The sequence below is a fragment of the Homalodisca vitripennis genome, chromosome X (assembly GCF_021130785.1).
Source record: "Homalodisca vitripennis isolate AUS2020 chromosome X, UT_GWSS_2.1, whole genome shotgun sequence".
In the NCBI taxonomy this organism is placed as follows: Eukaryota; Metazoa; Arthropoda; class Insecta; order Hemiptera; family Cicadellidae; genus Homalodisca; species Homalodisca vitripennis.
This window is the reverse complement of record NC_060215.1, coordinates 150,958,288-150,981,004: the sequence shown is the minus strand read 5'-3', so window position 1 is coordinate 150,981,004 and position 22,717 is coordinate 150,958,288. Positions and strand designations below refer to the sequence as shown.

The 22,717-nt window shown below is 32.5% G+C and overlaps 1 protein-coding gene across 1 annotated transcript in view; it reads left to right on the top strand.

Moving 5' to 3' along the window:
• The window catches only part of LOC124370021, a 146,451-nt gene that overhangs the window by 90,713 nt on the left and 33,021 nt on the right, over positions 1–22,717 (top strand). The window contains exon 4 of the mRNA XM_046828301.1: positions 19,870–19,958. Within this exon, the coding sequence (XP_046684257.1) occupies positions 19,870–19,958 (89 nt within the window). The remainder of the gene's footprint in view (positions 1–19,869; positions 19,959–22,717) is intronic.

The window sequence follows — 22,717 nt, the reverse complement described above, 5'->3', positions numbered from 1 at the left end:
ACATTCGCTATTCCTGATTCGGAAACGCCCACTTTAACTTGATATTATATGTCATAAGAGATTAATTAATACAAGGAATAGACAGGTCACGTGCACAGTTCCGAATCAGGAATGCGAGTAAATGCAGTTACAAGCCCGCTGACCAGTTGCAAGCCCACGTTATCTTCATAGCGATAAGACGTTTGACTCGGATAGTTTCATTGATAACTTCCGTGAAACCGAATCTTAAAAGTCATTAACAATACAGAGTAATGTATGAAATGTTTTAGTTGAATAACCCATTAGATGAAGTTTAAGTTTTGTGCACGTATAAACAATCAATGACCTACAGTTTTACTACATTAAATTATAATATATAAATTCTGCATTTTCATCCCATTTGGGTATAAAATAGTTTATTTTGTTATATTTAAGAGTATCACAATATATAAGCTACAATAAAAAAGTTAGGTTATACACTAATTGGTGTGATTTCGAAATAAGCATTGAAATGTCAGCAAGACAAGCATACTGCGTATTTCTGGATCTATGTAAAACCTATCGCCGGAGTTTATTCATTAAATTAAATAAACATATTATATATAAGTATGTTCGTGACAATATATAAAAATTAAATAAATAATATATTACTTTTGGTTTCTAAATAACGGCAGTCAAAGGTTTTCAAGATTAACTATATTAAAACTGTAAATCTTACAAAACATTTGGAAGAATAGCGATTGGTTGTTTATGCTTTCATACTCGTGAAATGGGACGAGTCATTAAAAACTGTTTTTGATCAAAATATAAATTTTACACTAATGATTAATTTTTACACACACCTAACAACTAACAGTAACTCTGTAATTTACACAAATAGGATACTGCTCAACCGTAAAACTGTGTTATTTATTCACACACTCATTTTGTTTTAAATTCTTGGAAATTGAATAACTTTTGAATATTTAAACAATAGTTACAAAGTGTTTTTAGTTTTTTTCTAAAAAACTGTAACATTTTCAAAAACTAAAATTGCTTGGATGTGTATAATTGTATTTTTAAAATTACATAACTACCATGATTATTCACTAAAAATAAGGCCATACAACTGTTCGAAGTCTAGCGTTCTTATAAAGGTGCTAAAATCAAGATTGTCGCCAATACAACGACTTTAAATGTCCCTCTGTAATTCATCATAAGCGGGATTTAATACGCTGTAACTGGGCATATTCTATGTCCTACAGTACAGTGATCCTGCACTTGTACTTGAAACATTATGTTTAAATTTTTGAAACTTTCAGTGTACATGAGCAGAACTGAAATTGGTCGGACATACACAACCTGTGATTAATATCTCGTTAAAATATCGGTTAACATACTTTGACAACTAATTTAACAAATAAGTTAAATATGTTATTCTGAAAATGTTTTATCTGCTTTATTCAATTTAATGTGTTATTGGTATAAACGTTAATATTGTTACAACAAGTAAAGCAAAGAGAAATGACCATGTCCGTCGTGACCAGGTACCGCCTCTGATACAGTGTGGAAATGCTGTAGTCAGTAGCAGCATGCATGCATAATGCCTGCCCGTGCACACAGTTGCCGGTTATGAAACAATGTTTTTAGATGAAACAATACTTTCTCCTCCGATTTTCTAGACCGGATTTGACGTAAACCAAATTGGTGACTTTCACCTTACTTTGGGATTGATCTACAAGTTCTTCCAACGGTGGCATATCTTGTTCCGGCAGTTTTCCCATACACGCCAAGTTTCAGTGTATGTCTTACACCACTATTTATTGTGGACTTTTTTAAAATTACATAATTAATTAACAACATTTCAACCGAGTATACTGTCTGCAACAAATAAACTAATTTGTTGTCTATGTCTTGTCTAAAATTTGTTCTACGTCTTTTTGTAATACAAAATAAATTAAGCATAATACAAATGTCCTGTCACATTTTTAAAGAAGAGAAGATAAATTTAACACTTTGTTTATTATTCTAAGATAACGCAATAGGCTTTTGACGTAATATTTTAGGTATCGTGTAATCAGGCACAGTCTGAAGATAACGATGTGATATTTTACAGATATGAAAGATGACTGAATCGTTCAACATGATATTTTATTTATAAAAAATGTACACCCTTAAGTGATAGATAATTGAAAACACGTTACTCCCTGAAATTATAACCAATATAAATACTGCAAAACATCACATTTAGTAGCAGATCACTTGTATAAAATAACGAAATCGCCTAAATTTCTAACTCGAAAAGTCAGTCATCTTTCAAATTTTTTAAAATGTTTCCGTTTATGCTGATGCGTTTCCGATTTCATTGTTTGTTTCAGATATTATTTCAGTTTGTATTAGCCGCTCAAAAATGCTTTTTTTATTAGCAGTTACAGACAACTATATCGGAATTGATACCAACGGAAGGGACTAATCAATCATATAATATGTTTATTAAAAGCCAATTCATCCATACTTGCAAGGGACTGTACCTATCTGTTTCATCTAGACGTTCAATGAATATTTATCAACTATCTGAACAAAAAACCGCGATAGACAAATATCCCTTCTAGCACCGAATAATTATTAACTTTGCCGTATTCTCTATGGGAATATATTTCTTGAATACTCGCGAGAGCACCGTTCAACGCAACATATTATATGATCTTTACACCGTGGGATAGCAGCAAACAGAGATCATTTGGTAAGTTAAACATTATATGGTTTCTTACTCTAGATAGAGGGAAGTTGATCACAACCTGACCTTAATAGCGCCTAAATGAAGAATGCCTGGAGTGTAGCAGGTTCCTGGAACAGCTAGCTTATAGTGAGGGTATTCGAGATAGAAGGGATTGAAATAGAAAGGTTCTTAGCCGGAAGGCACTTTATGTAGGGACAAGAGAACTTGTTCTAGCGGTGGTAGCGAATATCACATTCCATTAACTTATTTATACTGAAGAAAAATATAGAAATATAGAATAGAATATTCTCTTGTTTAACCCTCAAATCAAAGATCAACTGATGACGATCTTATGTGGCAGAAATCCGTAATTTTTAAAAAGCAAATCCCGTTTTTTCTTACATGCGTAACAGAATTTATAGTTAAACATAGTTTTTATTATTTTAATATTAATTTTTAACAAAAATTATGGGAGCTTGAATAACCCTATGACACGGGAGTTACTGCCTCAATCAAACCTTTAGACGTTTCTACTTATCAAACAGCTGATGGCCTGTTTCAACGGCAGTGGTCAGTTGTTACTCAGCAGTAGTTATGTCTTGTCTTATCGTATTATCCAAGCATCAACTACATCCCTTCTAACTCTCATATGTTAATTGTAATCTCGGTATTTTGGTTCCCGAGATCGTGGCATCCCGAACTATTTTTAAGCCCTGACAATCCCGAAATTTCAACACGGCAATTAAAAGGCTCATTTTACTAAAATTAAGTTATTATTGAGAACGTTTTTGGCAAAGTATAATTGCCATACAAATATATATATATATTAAAACGGAGGGACAAGAAGATATAGTTTAGGACCAGTTTACAATTTCCACGTTACCGCTACAAGGGTATAAACTGAGAGAGCATTTCATCGGGTTGTATGTGCAATAATCTAAGAACCCGACTGGGAGATTAAACTTTTGATGCACGAGTTTTTCTCTACTCCACCTCCCAATCATCGCAATTAAAATATCAGGATTAGTAGGATATTGCAATATGAGTTTAAATTTTACTACTTAATTGTATTTTAATTAAATTTAATGTCAAGAAGGGTTTAAAATATTTTATTTCAATTGATTTCAACACATTTTAATAGAAACTAATTGTTTAAAAAGGTATTTGAACGTAATTTAGCTTATTCAATTTACTATATACAGGGTGTTACCAAAAGGGTGTCACAAACTTCTGTGGGTGATATTACTCATAATTTCAAACAATAAATGTCATATAAGCATAGGTTGAGAAATTACTCGTTTAAACGCAAGCCGCCATTTTGTATTTATACAAAAAAATATTATATTTAAAACTAGCTAAGTTAAAGAAGCCAAATATGACAAATAGGTTTTAATAAATAATGGAAAAAGTCAAAAACATGTATGTATTTGTGTTATTTTCTTTAATATTAACAAAATGGCGTCTGTTGAAAATGTTTAAAGTTAAATAACAAAAATACCTGTAAAGTTATAAAAATGTATCAGATACCAACTATTTTAACATTTTAATTACAATTCCAACTGTACTTGTATAAATGAAATCCGTCAATGCATAAGCGAGTATGACCACTTAAAAGGTACGCTTGCACAAGCCGGGAGCACCAAACTGATACCTCTCAACTGTGACACGTTTGGCTTTCCCGGCTTGTGCAAACGTACCTTTAAAGTGGTCGTGCTCGCTTATGCATTGACGAATTTCGTTTATAAAAGTACCGTTGGAAATTTAATGAAAATTTTTATATTGTTGGTATATTGTACATTTAAAAAACTATAGCCTACTGGATTTTTGTAATTGGACTTAAATGTTTCAACAGTCTCCATTTTTTTAGTATTAAAGAAAATATCACAACTATTTTTTATTTTCCTCTTCTATTAAAACCTATGTGACAAACTTGGTTTCTTTAGCTTAACTAGGTTTAGAGATAATATTTTTTTATAAAAAAATACAAAATGGCTGATGGCTGATCTAGCGACTAAACGAGACATTTCTCGACTAATGTTCATGTGACATATTTTACATGAAATGATCAGTAATGTCGCCTACAGAAGTTTTTGTCACCCTTTTGTGAACAATCTGTATATATAAAACAATAGTTAAATCTAAGTAAGTATTACTATGATATAATCTATGTAACGATTTTTTATTTGTACTGTAGCAATGTTTCAATTGACGAAAAATGATTTTAAATTGAACAACTTTTTCTCTTGACGCTAGTTGTGAATAACAATTGTTTAAGTGTAAATAGTTTTTCAAATATTTTGTTGCCAAATTTATTCTATAAAACGTGAAAACAGATTTTCCCATTTCCGGGATCCCGGACTAAGCTTTCTAAACGCGAAATCCCATGGTTACAAACACTGCACCCCTACTCGCATATTCAGTTTCTCCACACGTCACGGCCAGTAAACCCTTTGAAAACTGGTTTAATGAGATGTCGTAAGCCGAGTTACTTTTGTGTGTTACAACTCATCGTTCCTGCAGTTTATTGCACGTAACAGTTGTCGTGTCACTCGTAACAGTTTGGTGATAGTTAAAAGCTAATAACATCAACAGACCTTGCCACAGTATCCCATTGTCTTCACGTTTTATAGCGCCTCCTTTCAGTCTGCATGCTGAGGCAATAATGCTAGTTGCCGAATTGCCCTTCTCCCTTTCTCTTTCTTTTCTGTCTCTTTGAACAGTTCTAATAATTTTAGTTTTTATTCAGTTTACTAAGGGAATATATTCAAATGTGTTATTTTACATAACATTAAAGTATACTATAGATAATTTAAACAGTACACGCCGTAGGAAAACGTACAGACGAATACAGTAGGCCAAAAATATTGCAACGTCCAATGAAAAAAAGAAATTTGTGTATAAAACCAAATGTAATTTTTTATCAAATTGCACAAATTATCTCATTAATAGTAGTGAAACTGAAGTTGAGAAGGAGTAGTTGTAACTTTTGCTTAATAGGTCCGAAAATCGTTCGATCAAAATAGTCCTCCATCACATATTTTGTGTTTCTTATGTTTTGCGCAACAAAGAACATGAGTGGGGACTATCTAAAATAGTTTCCATTAATTCGCTTTTGATTTTGAGAAAAAATTGGTAAAAAGAGTTTTGACCATAATTCAGACAAGTACCTTTTCACTGTTTGCTGGAATTCGGAATCCCAGCTTTCCCTCGTTATTTAAAGACTATGTGTTGTACCACAAATTACTATTTAAACAATAAAAAAACTGTAGAAAATCGTAGCTAGTGCAATTTGCAAAATGTTTAAAGACCTTTATAGTAAGACAGGGGAATCTTAGTTCTTATGTTTATGCGGCCAATGGCATGACTATCTTCTGGATTTACCTATTCCCACTGTGCCAAAACGCTATTAACACTATTACAATCATAAGATATTTAGTGATGAGCCATCTTTGATCAAGACATCTCAAACTAAACAACCGTGAAACTAAGTTATCTCGGATAAGAATCACTACGATGTATAGAGAAATACATTACACAAAAAGAGCAAAGAAGAATGTGTTATTACAGATGAATAGGTAATAACCAAGATCGAAGTGTTTTAGAAAAACAAATTATAAAAGTTAAGTGTCATACTATATCTAAATAAAAATTAGAAACGCCCAAACTGGCGTATCTCTTTTATACCTAAGGAAGGAATTGATAATTAAATATCCAAGACATTAGAATTGCGTTATAAAAAGCGGTATCGAGTTAAAATCCGCTTTGAAATTAAAATAGTTGTGAGACTATTTATGTACACAATTCCAATTTGTACACCTGGACTAAATGAAATATCATGCAGTCATCGCTCACTCAGCCTGTGTTGGGAAAACAAAATGTATAGGTCTACGTGGACTCGTGCACAAACTAAATATCAGGATACAGAAAAGTATCAGAATATAATTTTTTTAAATACAATCAATAGACTTTAAAAAATTAGACCTACCTGCAAAACTTCAACATTTTTATCTAAGAATAATAAGGGAATCAAGAAAAAAAATTAATTCAAGTGGAGAAGACACCAAAAGGTGATAAATGACGTGCGGAGATCCTTTTTACGAAAGACTATACACACATACACTAAAGAGTTTAAAATGATATAACACTAAAACATAAGTTTAAAAATCTCACTTTTTGAACATTAAATTTTATCCTTCACGATTTCGATCTCCTAATGTTCGATTTCTTATAACTGCGTTTATAGTAAACGTAAGACCTCCTTGTGACTATGCGATAGGTTTTTGGCTGGAATGTTTTTTATTATTTTACAATCTTTTACACACCATTCTTGAGTTAAAATAAAACAATACTGACCACGTTACGAGGAAGGAATAAGGTTGGCGAATGACAGTACGTATGACACGATGTGTGTAACTTCATACACACTAACGAACATTTTAAACAGCCGCAACCTCTTAGTATATTTTCCATGTTATCTTTTCATCCGTCTTATATAGAAATTTGATCCCTCTTTACATGTATGTAGGGGTTTCCACTGACCTCTTATTGAAAATATCCCTGAGGAGATGCAGAGTCACTGATGCCATCCATGTAAGGTGATGGATGACCATTTTTAATCTTTTAATTTGAAACATTACAAACATTTCGCTGGTTTGGTTTTGGAACACTAGAAATATTATAACATCAATGTAGATGTTTCAATGTGAATTTTGAGTTTACCTGCAGTTCACCTTCCTTTTAGTACAACGCATATTCATTAGATTACACTGTATTTTGTAGTCTATGTGTCTCTGATGTCGAAATGATGCAGAGTTCGTTTTGAGCTTCTTCTTCGCCGATTTTTTATCTCTTCAGACGAACATGACTCCAGATCCCAGTCAGGCGCTGCACTAACAGGAAGGTGAAGTGGAGTTAAACTAAATACTCACATCAGTAATGTATTATTACGTTTATTCCTTATGAACGATGAGAGTGTAATAAGATTAAAGTAGTGATTATGAATGTTGTACACGAGTGTTAGCAAACAAAGGAATAACATAATAAATTGACCATCTCTAAAGACCATGGGTTCTTCATATACAGTATAATATAGTAAGTGACCGATGTATATTGCACGTGCATATACCTGCTTCGTAGCATTAAGTGGATACCCGTGTACTAAATTGGTGTATAATGTATTATACGTATAAAAGTACAAAACTTTTAGTTTAAGATTTTAGCTAGAATAAAATGTTATTGCCAAAATAACTCGATGTCTATATAAAAACACATGAACTTAGACATAATACATGAATTTTGAGGGAAACATAAAACTAATATTAAATAGACAATATTCTAGTACATTATTTATAACTATGACAAGTAACATTCACAACATATTCTAAAAGTGAACACACATTTTGGTTATGGTTGGTACAGAATATGAATGCAAATAATGGCATTTTAAGGCCATAATTTAAGCAACACTACTAAAAGTATACATTTATACGGAATATTACCAAATACGAAAAAACTGAACGATGAAATCTCTGGTTAGGAACGAAGTATAAACATGATACTATAAAGGTCAAATTCGGTTAGCTGTCTCTAAATCTTTCACTTTTTTCTGTACGGCTATTTACAGCTAAAACAATTTCATGCATTATCCCACAATGTTAACGACTACTAAGATTCAGTTTCACGGAAGTTATCAGTGAAACTATCCGAGTCAAACGTCTTATCGCTGGCAAGATAACGCGGGCTTGCAACTGGTCAGCCGGGCTTGGAACTCTTAACAAACCCTTTTCTACAATAATACAAACGATTTAATAATATTTTATGTTCTTTGTTCGTCGCCATGGCAGGAACGCATTAGTGTTAGACCGTTCAGAAACAAGACATACTTTCTAATCTTTTTCAAACAGCCATAAAGACTGTTCGTTCTGGTTTGCATTACTATCGGTAGTAAACTTATTATTGAAAAGTTTAAGATTTGGACACAGCTAACGGAATTTAAACTCAAACTCACGTCAATAGTAATACCAATAATATATATATATATATATACAGGGTGTATATTATGTCTGGAAACACCCAAATATATCCTTTAATAATTTAAATATAAATTTGAAACCTCTTACAATCGTGATAGAGATTGGGCATCTACTTTTTGGAACAATGTTTTGTTATGTCACACCAACGGGGGACGTCCTGCCGAGGGTATCGTGAATATTCTTAATGGAAGCCTATACCTTGTGATACATAATTTTAAAGGTAATAGCTTACTGAATTGAATGCCACAAACCGCATCTCAAAGGAATTATTCTATCAGAAAATAGAGCATTTTTAGTATTGAAAATTTACTGATGTTCAACAATGTAATTTTAACATGGTTCTTGCCACAAAATGTGTTACACTAATTTTTTAGCATTTTTTTAAATGTTCAATTAAATAAAACAAAAATTTCATTTTAAGCTGGTTCTATTAGCACAAATTTGCCAGTTTTTATTACAGTACAATTATGGAAATACTTATGTTATTGATTTCTTATTACAAATAAAAAATAATGTATGCTGTTAGAAAAGTCTTACAACAAACGTTTTACCTGCATTTGGTGTCAAAGCAATTGTTCGAACTGTGTTCCTTCTACGGTTTGACATTGAGCCAATCTTGTGTAAAATGATTCGACAGAGTTGCCTAACATTTCTTCAGTTATCAAAGCAATCTCCTCTATAATCCTGTTTCTTAGGTCTTCCAAATTATGAGGCTTTCTTCTATAAACATTGGATTTTAAATGACCCCATAGGAAATAATCGATTGGTGACAAATCCGGAGATTTTGGAGGCCATTCGATTTCTCCTCTTCGGCCAATCCATTTATGAGGAAACCTTAAATCCAAATACTCTCTTACCTGTCTCCCATAATGGGGTGGAGCACCATCCTGCTGAAACCATACATTATCAAAGTATTCTCCTGATGCAATTTGAATAGCTGGGATTATTTCATTTTGGAGCATATTGTAGTAAAGTTCGGCATTTAAATTTCCATTGATGAAAAAGGGTCCAACAATTTTGTTACCTAAAATTCCACACCATACGTTCAGTTTTTGTGGTTGCTGTGAATGGGACTCAGTAATCCAATGTGGGTTTTCACTAGCCCAGTAACGGCAATTGTGCCTGTTAACATTGCCATTTAGGAAAAAAGTTGCCTCATCAGAAAATAGTATGTTGGTCAGAAAATCTCTATTGTCATCACATTTGCGCATCACAAGTTCACAAAACTCAACTCTTCTGTCGTAATCATCCTCACTTAACTGTTGGACTAAATGAACTTTAAATGGTTTGTATTTATTAATTTTCAAAATCTTACTCACAGACATAGGGTGCATATCATGTTGCTGTGCAGCTTTTCTGAGCGATGTATGTGGGTCTTCAATAAATGTTTGCAAAACATCTAGTGCATGTTCTTCATCTGTTGCAGATTGTATCCTACCCGACTTTGGCCGATTACCTACACTCCCTGTCATTTCAAAACGCTCAATAGTTTTTGATATTGTTGAAACACTTATGGGATTCCTTTCTGGGAAAGTGTCATTAAACAAATTACAAACTTCCCGATAAGATCTTTGACGATCGCCATATCCTCGCATCATCAACAGAGTAATTCGTTCTCTTTCAGACAATTCCATTAAAATGCCAAATAAAAACTGAACTACTGTAATTAGATAACTTGTTGACAGCAATGCTTCAGAGACACTGATTAACTCGACAGGAATGATATGACCTTTGTCCATTTGTAATTCCCAAGCTTAGACCTGTCTAGTGAAAGCTCCATGCTCAACAAACTGAAACCTGTAGACCAGATGATTAATAACAATAATGTTTCTCATAGGCTAGTGACCTTTGTCTCTTTAAACCTTCCTGCTGACTGGAAAACACCAAGTACAGATTCATAAGTAATCAGAGAAAGTGACTCATAAGTTTTATTCATTGTAATAAAAAACTGGTAAATTTGTACTAATGAAACCAGCTTAAAAATAAATTGTTTATTTTATTTTAATTGAACATTTAAAAAATGCTAAAAAATTAGTGTAACACATTTTGTGGCAAGAACCATGTTAAAATTACATTGTTGAACATCAGTAAATTTTCAATACTAAAAATGCTCTATTTTCTGATAGAATAATTCCTTTGAGATGCGGTTTGTGGCATTCAATTCAGTAAGCTATTACCTTTAAAATTATGTATCACAAGGTATAGGCTTCAATTAAGAATATTCACGATACCCTCGGCAGGACGTCCCCCGTTGGTGTGACATAACAAAACATTGTTCCAAAAAGTAGATGCCCAATCTCTATCACGATTGTAAGAGGTTTCAAATTTATATTTAAATTATTAAAGGATATATTTGGGTGTTTCCAGACATAATATACACCCTGTATATTAATATATATATAAATATATATATATATATATATATATATATATATATATATATATATATATATATATATATATATATATATGTGCAACCTCGCCAAAGCCTATTATGATACGTGGTGTGACGGACTACTACCTTTTTTTTATTTTTATTAGAATGAAAAAATTTTAAAATCTTTAGTAAAAATCTTAATGCCCAATATTTCTAAAAGATATAAATTTATAACGTACAGCATTGCAAATAAACTTGACAGTTCGACTTCACGTTAGAGTTCCTGCAAAGCACACTTTGAGGCAGATGGAATTAATTAAAAAACTAAGACAATACATGTTGCAGTGAGAATTTTTCGTCTCATGTCTATTATACGTACCTTACGGGTAATAGGGAATATTCCTCTGTTCATTTTAAGATCCTGAGTAACGTTATGGATAGAGACCATGGTGGAATTCTTCCTGAAACGGTGAGACGGTATGGATTGCTGAATGCAACGATTGAAAATTCTTAAAGTTATCATGATTGACAGGAATGGTACAATCATCAGAATGGTAAGGACAATTTGCTAATAATGTGTTATTATGGCTTAACAGACAATAGCTCCTTTTTGATGTCACGTGAAATCTGTATGACAGACATAGCTGTTGGCAAACACTGAGTTTTCTCTCAATGACCTTTCCATCCAATGGATGGAAGCACAAATTTCACTTTTCATACTTGGTGGGTCTGTAATAAATGCTCTGTTGAATATTTAAATATTTAAAAAGCACTGAAACTGGATAAAATTAGTGATTTTGATTTCTCCAAAAGAGGCCATGATTTAATTCAGTAATTACATATAAGGGACGTTATTTATGAAAGCCTTTGGAATATTGCACAGAGTATCGATACAGAATACAGGGTGAGGCAAACCACCCGTACAGTACATATAGCGGCGAAACCAAACAAGGTAAATTATTCGTAACAACTTAAACACCCCTATTTCCACCCCAAAGAAGTTGGAGAAATTATTTTGAAATCTCTAAAACTCCCCAAAAGGGTAGTTTTTGGGGGGTAGGGTGGTTTTTGGAAAATTTTCAAATGTAAAGATATGTTAACCCTTTTAATGCCAGCATAAATTTTTCTTGTGTAGAAAAATATGCCAAGCCAATATCAGATTGACATGCGACAAATGCCAAGCCTATTTTGTAGAAAATGCAGAGTTTTGTATAAAAATTCATATGTTTGTAATTTATTGTCATAGTGTCATGGAAATGGTCTTGTTTTGTTTGTATTTAGTTCCATTATTGAAAAAAAATAGTTATTTAAAACTGTTCAAAAATGGAAAAAAAAATAAAAATAACAAAATATCATTGAAAAAAATATTTTTTTTTAAATTTTTAGTTTGTTCTATAATAAGATAGCTTAAAATTAATACCAACAATAATTTCCATATTTTACATAATAACACAGTTAATTGTTAGTACACACACAAAATTTCAAGTACTTACCTCAATAAATACAGAAGTTATTTTATATTTTCCAGATATATACTGTACATATCTTGAAAAATCACTTTATTCTAACACGTCTATAGTCCTATTGGTTTTGAGATCATACATTGTTCTAAGTCCAATAAAACACAATGAAAACTCAAAAACAGAAAATTTATAACTTATTACTATGTAGTGTATACTATTGTGATGTATATTTACAAGAACTATATACAATTTTCCGGTGTAATGTTCTAACACCTGTGGTCACCAAAGCATGTCGGATGGACACCTTTCTTACATGCTTTACAAACAGTTTTTGTTCTCTTTCTTCTTCCTCCAGTACTGGTACTTTGCTTGCTGCAAACACAACAGTTTCTTAGCAAGATCCCAGGAAGAGATTCTAGGCCAAAGGGGGGATTAGCTCCAAGATTGTCACCCCCTCCCATATCCGGGTTGGGTCGATGAGGTTGAGACTTCTGCCTAAGCCACTCACTGGAAAGATCTTCAATTATTGAAGATGTAAATTGAAATCTTGTCAATATTTTCCCTGAACTATTTTCACTGTAAATTATGTAGGCATTCAGTACCATTCTAGAAAATAAATTGAACACAACCTTCTTCCAATATTTGACGGTCCGACGTTCGTCTAAATAACAGTACAACATTTGGTCGGATCCGTCTATGCCGCCCATATACATGTTGTATGAGTTTATCATTTGAGGCTTTATTTTAGGATTGTTCTCGTGCCTTTTTTGTCTTCTAACTTGTTTGGACTGTGCTGGTTCTTTAGTAGAAAGTAGCAAAACTGGATTTTTTTGGGAAGCCTTCTCACGGTAACCTAACATCAACATATTTTCTTGTCTCATGTATAACTTTTTTCCAACATCAAACTTTTCTTTGAACTGATGAGTTATCCCTTTTCGATTGCTCCGTAAAGTGCCTGTCATGTACGTAAGGTTTTCAAATAAAAATTTAGCCAAAGGAAAGCTGGTAAAAAAATTGTCCATAAAAACGTGATAACCCTTTTTTAGATACTGTCCAGTTTCTAAAAGTTTCCGAACAACATTGAAAGCAAGGCCAGTTTCTTTATCTTTATTTTTACCACCCCTATAGCAGAAGAAGGCCAAACAATACTTTGTCACCGAGTCGCATAACATCCACATCTTTATGCCCCAGCGATGGTGGTGCTTGTTAGGCAAGTATTGCAATATTTGCGAGTGGCTATTTGTTCCTATTAGACTTTCGTCTACAGAAATCTCCCGATGAGGTGTGTAGTGAGTTCTGAAAATCCTATTGGCATGTTCTAACAAAGGGGCAAACTTACCACAAGGATCATATTCAGGATGTCCTGGTTTCGCTAACAATCTGTTATCTGCAATGTGGAAAAACTGTAGGAGACACTGAAACCTGTTCCGGCTGAACATTTTTCCAAACCAAGGTGTGCTAAGTGAGCCAGTTAGCGACCAATAGCTATCAATTGTAGGCTTTTGAATTATTCCCATATTTAATATAGTAGCTATAAAAGCTTTCATTTCATGCATAGTTACCGGTTTCCATTGTTGAGCTCTAGAGGAAGGTGATAGTGTTTGGGCATGGGATGCAATGTATTCTCGGGCATATTGATTGGTTCTAAGCACAAAAGAATTGATCAAATTTACTGTAAAAAATAAATTGAAATATGAAATCGGTGGTGAATCATGTGGAGGACAATGTTTTGGTCCAGGTAGTTCATCAAATGCAAATGTGGTTTGGGAGTGGGTGTCATTATTTTCCTCAACTACGTTCCAGTCAGAGCCAGGTATATTTTGATTTGGGATATTTTGATTTAGTATATTTTGATTTTGAACGTTGTTTAGGCCTACATTATTAATTAGTACATCTGTAAAATTAGATATTACATCTTCGATAACTTTATTTACAGAAACATGGTCTTGTACATCAAGTCTACGTTTACGTCTGATATGTAGTCTATGGTTGTCATCTCCTTCGTCTGACGACTCTTCTGATTCTAGGCCTATATAGTCTGGGTCAGCGTCCGTATCGTCATTATATTCTTCCCCTAGACCCACAGAATCCTCAGATGTAATTGATTCATTTTCAGAATCAGAAAGATTGTTCACAAAACCATCACTATAGTCTGAGTCATTCAAGACTTCAATTCCACTTCCTAACAAACTATTTACTAATGTATTTTCACTAACTGGTGATCTACTCCTCTTACTCATCTTCGAAACCAATATAAACACCAATAAAAAGAAAAAGTGTTATACATAATATCTTTTTAAAACAATAAATCATCTACAGTAACCTCAACACACTGAGCTGTCAGTCTCACTGAAGTGACCAAAACAACAAAAGTAAACAACTATATTTTCATAGATTATAATACATAGAGTAAAATCCAAAAAGGATAAAATGAGGTTTACTTATGTTCTATGTAACCTCTAGACACTGCATAATACGTTTTGTGAGATTTGATGTACATTAAATGCCTGTAAAGTAAGTTTAAACGAACGATCTTTATAACGATCGTCGGCAATTTTCGCAGTGCCATTGACGATCGCTATATCGATCGTCGGCAATACTCGCAAATATGCCGACGATCGCTATATCGATCGTTGGCATTAAAAGGGTTAAGTTATACCTCATTTTAAAGGTATTTCTTCATTAATTATTTTTATGCAAAAAGTTTGAACCTATCTTGCCGCTTATGTGCAGGACACCAAGACGTTACAAAATCAGGGGTTTATGGGTAAATTTATTGCAACTACCTGCACAAAGGTAGAGAGATATTTTTATTAAAAACTATCGATGAGATGGCTTATCTAAAAATATCATCAAATGCCACCCTACCCCAAAATTTACACATTTTAAAAATACATAGAATTTTGAAATACTTAACAACCCCGATCTAAAAAAAATCAAATAGCAACCTAGGTTGTGTTGTACATAATTAGAAAGGTCTTTAAAAAATAAACATTTTCTACATTTAAAGTTTGTCTCTATCTCCAATGGTTTCAAAACTGAAGTACAAAAATAGATTTTTAATAATTTTACTCAATGTATTTATTAAAAAAGTCAGTGCAATGTGCAAGTAAAAAAAGTTCCAACAGTAAACTCGTCTCTTATGTATATGATTGAAAAAAAAAACTGTATCCAATTTTTTAAAAGAGTCTTTTAAAATTTAAAAAGGTATTGGAACACTGTAAACTACAATGTCTTACGATAAGTGCTGAGTTCTCTCATGAAAGAGGAAAATTACCCAGTTATTAAATTAGTACATTTTCAATTATAAAAAGTTTTACACTTAAATTACACAAAATGTATAGGAGAAAACCTGTTGTTATTTAATCATTGATGTGAGTGCCATGGAAGGAAGGAGTATCCTGTCATTATTAAAAAATAAACACTTCAAACTGGCTTTGAAAACAAATCTACCATGTTACAGCAACATCGTGGTAAATTATCAATATGACAATTATCAATTATCAAACTAAAACCAACAATAACCTAGTAACTGACCTCATGAAGAGTTAAAACCGGTGCTCAAACTGCAACCCAACCCATTGTTTTCCAGACAGAGTTCAATCCTTGAGGTGAAGCTATCTACAGCTCTAATTATCTCTTCTCTACTGATCGTGTTTATAGCCTCCCTTATCCGCTGCATCATGTCCTCTCTAGTTGTTGGTCTTGATTTATACACTAGTTCTTTTAGTCTACATCACAAGTAAAAGTCCATACACGTTAAAATCAGGAGATCTCGCTGGGTAGTTCCCAGGGCCGCCTCTTCCAATCCATCTGTCAGGGTATTGCTCGTTTAGAATTAATCGAGAATCTTCGGCGTAGTGTGCTGGTGCCCCATCGTGCATAAACCACATACGTTGTAAGACTTTCTCAGGGATTTCGATCAATAAATTAGGCAAGTGACCAATGAGAAAGTTTATATAAACTACTCGGTCTAGGCGATCGTCAAAGAAGAATGGCCCTACAATTTTGTCACCGATAATACCGCACCAGGTATTTAGTGCCCAATACCTTTGGTTGTCCACTTCTCGCATCCAGTGTGAGTTTTCGAACGCCCAGTATCTCATATTGTGACGGTTCACTTCTCCATTACTCCTAAACGTGGCCTCATCACACCACATAATGTTACGGTGAAACTTTTGATTTTGTTGTAGTTTTTCTCGAGCCCACAAACAAAAGTTCATTCTATGAAGGTAATCATCTCCATGGAGTTCTTGCATTGTTTAAAAACACATTCTTATAGACCAACAGCAAAAGTTTTAATATAGTTTTGTATTTTAAAAGTGCTTCTTATCAATCAGCTGTTACTAAAAGAGCGACTGTACTCCTAGTATTATTCCAAAGCATTGGCCGATTTCATTTTTCTGCTGCCTTACTTCTACTCTGATGATATAAGGACGTCTGGTGATATGACGAAGCAGAATAAGGGTTACCATCGATACTGTACTCGAATATTTGAAGGAGGTCATGGCGCGAATATCAATATAATCAATTACGGGATTTTCATTGAATATCGAAACAAAAAGCCGTTTCACCTGTTTCAAACCCATTGTCATATACGGTTGCCAGGAGTGCTCAAATTATCGGTTTAATGCAGGTAATGTGTGTGAGAGAAACCGGATGGATATGATTCAATCGGATCCTCCTAGTTGCATTTAATCGGTTCGTAGCCTTCTCCAAATTAACTGTATACCGCAATGGAGAAGTTGGAAATGGTTCGTATTTAATAAAAAAGCTCATAACTTCAGAGCTATTACTGATTAAAGCGAACCTACTCTGTCAATTAGTCTGTAGCTTATTAATAACCCAGCCTCAGCCCACAAGGCCTGCGTGTTCAAAATGTCAGTAATACGAGTAACCTGTTGATGAAAAACAGTATAAAGATAATTAATGTATATGTCTAGCTGTAATTTTTTACTTTCAAACAGTATATTCAGTTTTTCACATGTGTGCCATATGTGCGTACTATACATGTGTAGTACCTTCAATCAGAGGGTATTTAAACTAAATTTTTCAATGTGTCCATGATATGTAAAAAACATAGTATAATACATAATAAAATGTAATTTAAATTTTATTTTTAAAATTTTAATTTAAAATATTGAAATTTTTATCTTCCCAATAATTCTTTTTTATTTCCTAGTTCCCAGTTTTTTTTTAAAACAAGAACGCCATTTTTTATTAGAATCTATATCCTTTCTTTAGCATAACTACAATCGTTTAAAGCTAAAGTTATTTTTATGGGTAAGCTTAAAATTTGATTTAAACATTTTATATCAAGCATATTATTGAAGCAATTTTATTTGAAACAGTTACTTGAATGTAATGTAATGTTTTCAGGTTTTCTGGGCTGTTCAAAGTTATTTCTTTTTATAAATGATATGTCATGAAAAATGTGCTTTGCATCACAACAATCTTTTTTACAGTCGTTAGCTAAAATAGTTTTGAAATAAAAATAAGGTTTCAGTTTGGATGTCGTTTTGATGTAATTTAGTTTTTAGAAAGTGTAAACTGTATAGAAAAATTGAAACTGTTATTCCTTGGGTTATTTGTAATAACAAACAAATACCACCATTGTTAACTTTATAGGTTTGCTTTCAAACCAAGTTTTACAGCTCAGCCTAGTCATTGTAGTTATTGTTTGTTTTAAATTAGTAGTTAACTCTTTGGGAGCGTTTAGGACTAAAAGATTATTTTATAACGATCATTTTGTATTTAACAACCTTAAAAGCTATCCATTATAAGAAAATTATGATGGCGTGAACTATTATTTACACAAAATTTAAAAACAATGTATTTACCAATAGTTTTATTTATTTAAAAAATTATAATAATATACAATCGATCTAATTTTTTAGGTTTTTATTATTATTTATTGCTCTTAATAAAAAAAGGAAAATGGCTAAGAATCGAACAAGTAATTAAAAAACTAATTATTCGTTCTAAATCTTCCGTCCATTTACAATATCTTTGTTACCATGTAATCCTTAGAATAGTTGACCAACAAGTTAAAAACATAAAATTAAAATACGAAAATTAGTTATTGCTTGTCATCAAGTAATGATACGGAAAAATAGAAAGAGTTGATTGATTTTCTAGTTATAATAGAACACGTAACAAAAACAAACAATAATGTAGATGAGATGTTCATCTAAAAAGTAAGTATTCTCGAAGTAATCAGATTATTATTAGATAGAGATGTTACCCACTGGTAATATCTCTCCGTCCTGAAAGAATTCGATGAATTGGACGCTCGTACTTTGCCGCAGTCTCTATTCATATTAATTTGCATGACCGTTTACGAAGTGACATAATTGCAAAGTATCATAAGTGACATTAAAATAGTATAATCGATTTTGAGTTTGCAAAATAAAGTTTTTAATGAAATTCATATCTCTTTAACATAGGTCTCTCAATACAGAATTTTAGACGCGTTTTTTATCACTCCATGTGAAATTACAAACGGTTAGAGTAGGATATGTAGGCAATTCTGTTCTGAGGCACATAAAAACGGCTGAAGATAAAAATGTGAAGTTTTTACTCTATGTACACGAGCTATACACGAGTGTGAGACATGATTTTTATTCATTTGTGGCTTAAGACATTTAAATTTTTTATTTTAATTGCATGTTCTTAATACGCGTTTAGCAAACTTAAATTGTATGTACAGACTCTGAAGCTACAACTCATGTAAATATTGAAATTTTCACATTTTTATCTTCAGAAGATTTTATTTAGGCCTGATTACAAAATGCCTAAATTACATTCTGTAAATTCCCGTAATTTTACTTTTTTTAAACTTTCCGTTTTTATAAAATTATCTATATTTACCTCAAACTCAATTGCACGACTTTAGGGCTGATGGCGGTTGTAACACTGTCTATAGTAACAATGGCTCGTATATCACCGGCTGGACTTTGCGCTGAGTACTGGTTGATAAATCTAAAAAATCCATATTCATGGATAAAGTTAGGATATGGATGTCATTCACTTAAGGTAAGGTTAAACGTTACTGGTTTGACTTGCCAACCACTTCAAAGGGCACAGAAGGTATCTATTTCCATACCTTATTGGCTCGCTACAACTTTGATTGTATTAGTTACACAGTACTTTAACTAATGCAATCAAAGCTGAAGCACGATCATTATAAAGTGTTGTACTCGAGAGCACTCTTAATCTTGTTTATTATAAATGTGCCTCAGATAATCCTGATGTACTCATATGTACCCATGCAGCGCAATTGTTTGTTATGAACTAGGGTAACACTTAGTGCCTTTACAGGGTGTGGAGTATCTGTCGTCAAACAACAAGGAGCTCAGAGAAGGATCGTGGGTGGAGATGAAGCCGGATTTGGGAGCTTTCCGTGGCAGGTAATCTCAAGCAATTCCTTTCTTTCTTGAGTTAATCTTCAGACTTTGTATGTTTGTTACATAACATAGAGTATTCTGCTAGTAAAACTCAGAATTGTTGATCAAATAGTTTACAAATTGTTGAATCTAAAGTTTGTGCTTTTATTAGTACATATTTGTATTTTAGTGCCATTAGTTTCATTTATTTATATTACTATAGTCATAGATTAACTGGATAACAATGCCATTATTATCGAGGTAATTGTAAATAGTGCTAATATTTTTCTTTATAAAGGTATAATATTTTTAATAGATAATAAACAGTTTCTGAATCGATTAAAGTTGTACCAAAATATGATTTCTGTGTAAGATTGGAAGAGGAACGATGTTTTCAAAGTTAAGGATATGAAAATACTCGTAGTTGGAAATAATAATAGGTAGGATGTGTCTGCATGGATATTATTCTAGTATAAGCAAACACTAAGCAGGTTTGAGGACAATACAATAATGCGTTGTATAGAATTGAAATTAAAAAGTAAATTTTAACTTACTTTTTAATTTCTGATGAAGTTTTCAGATTAAATAAGCAAATCGACGATTTTAAATTAGCAGAACGGAAACTTTACACGTTTTAATAAGTTTTAGGAATATACTGTTAGGTTTTAGTTTACAAAATTATATTTCTCATTGTTTATCTATTTTAAGTTTTCATCTAAGAACGAACCGGAAAAGAATACCACAATGAAAAGGGTATAAGCAAACTTCATTGTAGAGCCAAAACCATGTTTGTCTCCCATTACCATTTATTTCTTGTAAAGATTAGAAACTTGATGAAATGTTAAATAAAGATCACAGCCGTGGTTTGTGCTTGATCAGATTTGTAATGAATAGTAAAAACAATTTATGTAGATTCCTTCTTCTTTTTTGTACAATTTTTAATTCCCCTTGAAAACATTAAGGTATTAAAATGATTTATTTACCTTGCAAAATACTTGAGCGATATTATGAAAGAAGCCCTCAGGTGTAGCACTAATAATAGATATTTTTGTTCATATCACGCATTTTTCATATTTTGTAACGAAATAACTAACTTTTTAATAGCAGTAATATAAACACTTTACTTGATATGGTATTTTGGCATCAGTAAGTCTGTATCGTTGATTTTTCCATACATATTAGTATGTGTACATTTATGAAATATGAGTTTATATTTATTTATATTTTCTAATAAACATTTAGAAGTACAAAAATGTGGTTGAAACTTTGCTTTGCAACCAGTTTATTGCTTACAGCCTTACGAGATTACTGGACTATACGAATAAATTTACGGTTAAATCGAGATTCAGTGATGAATTTGGTATAAAATTCTGAATATAATACTGCTTACGCAAATACGGAAACATGTTAACGACAATATTATATAAAGTACCATCAATTCATTATTGAATCTAGTAATCTAAATCTGCATCTGCATCTAGAGAACCCTAAGCTGGAAACCATCCTACTAGTAAATACGGGACCGATACTTTTTATAAGCGACATAAGGAAAAGGAGAGGCGGATCCCCTCTTAAGACTTATTCTGCCCGCGCCTTATGGGCCACTGGCCTGTGCGAGGATTTTATCAAACAGAATAAAGGGGAGAGTCGGTACAGTACAGATCGATGATACTGATAAAAAGAGATACAGTCACAGACAGGATCTGAACCTGCGCTATCTCTAACTTGGATCCAAAGTCAAACGTTTTCGACCGCTTCTCTACAGGCACTCCCATATTATAATCTGTGCTTACACGAAACCAAACTTTTTTATATTTCTGTAGCTTATATGCTTGAATAAAGACGTAAATTTGAATACAGTGTTTCACTATGTGTGCACAATTTGTTGTGCAGTAGCATAGCATGGTTTATGCTTATGTTGGGCCTTCAGGCAAATGAATTATAACGTAATTAATTGTTTATAGAATATATTCTGCATCCACTATATTATTCATGGAAATTTCATATATATTAAAAAAACTGTTAGAATTCAAACCAAAAATAAAAATAATATTTCCTCATGTACACATAATGAAATATTTATCTACTAATGTTGTGCTCATGGTAAATATGCTGTACACATACTTTGGTATGTGTAATTTTGACACACAGAGAATGCCTCTAAATGCTGTCTAAATCGACTGATTCTGGTATTATACTAGTATGTTTAAAAGAATAAAACATCACTGTAGTGATACGGTCATCTGTCCAGCACATTTAAGATATCTTTATCCCGTGGAAGATTGTCAGCTGACATAAGTATAGGTTACAATCAATTGCGTAATTTGATACTCCCCCCCCCCCTCTCTCTCTCTCTCTCTCTCTCTCTCTCTCTCTCTCTCTCTCTCTCTCTCTCCCCCTCTCTGCGTTTGGATTTATTAATTATTTAAAAACAATACTTTCCAGGTTTGTAATTATTTAAATATAAGCAATTCAAATTAAACTAAATTAAGAATTAAGAATAATTTTGTTACACCATAAGTTTGAAATGGTCAGTTAAATCGGTATTAACCATTAAACATTTTAAATAGTGGCTTATAAAATTACACACTGTAATGTCATCACATGAGACCAATTTTTTTAACACCTGATCAAGAACAAAATTTAAGTTAGTAATTTAATAAGAATTTTTTACATACTTCTACAATTACATACTCAAGAACAGCATACGCGTACCTATCTGGTATAAACATTTGGTCTTAATCGCATCACAGGTTTTCGAGTTATGAATATTCAAAGTTGCA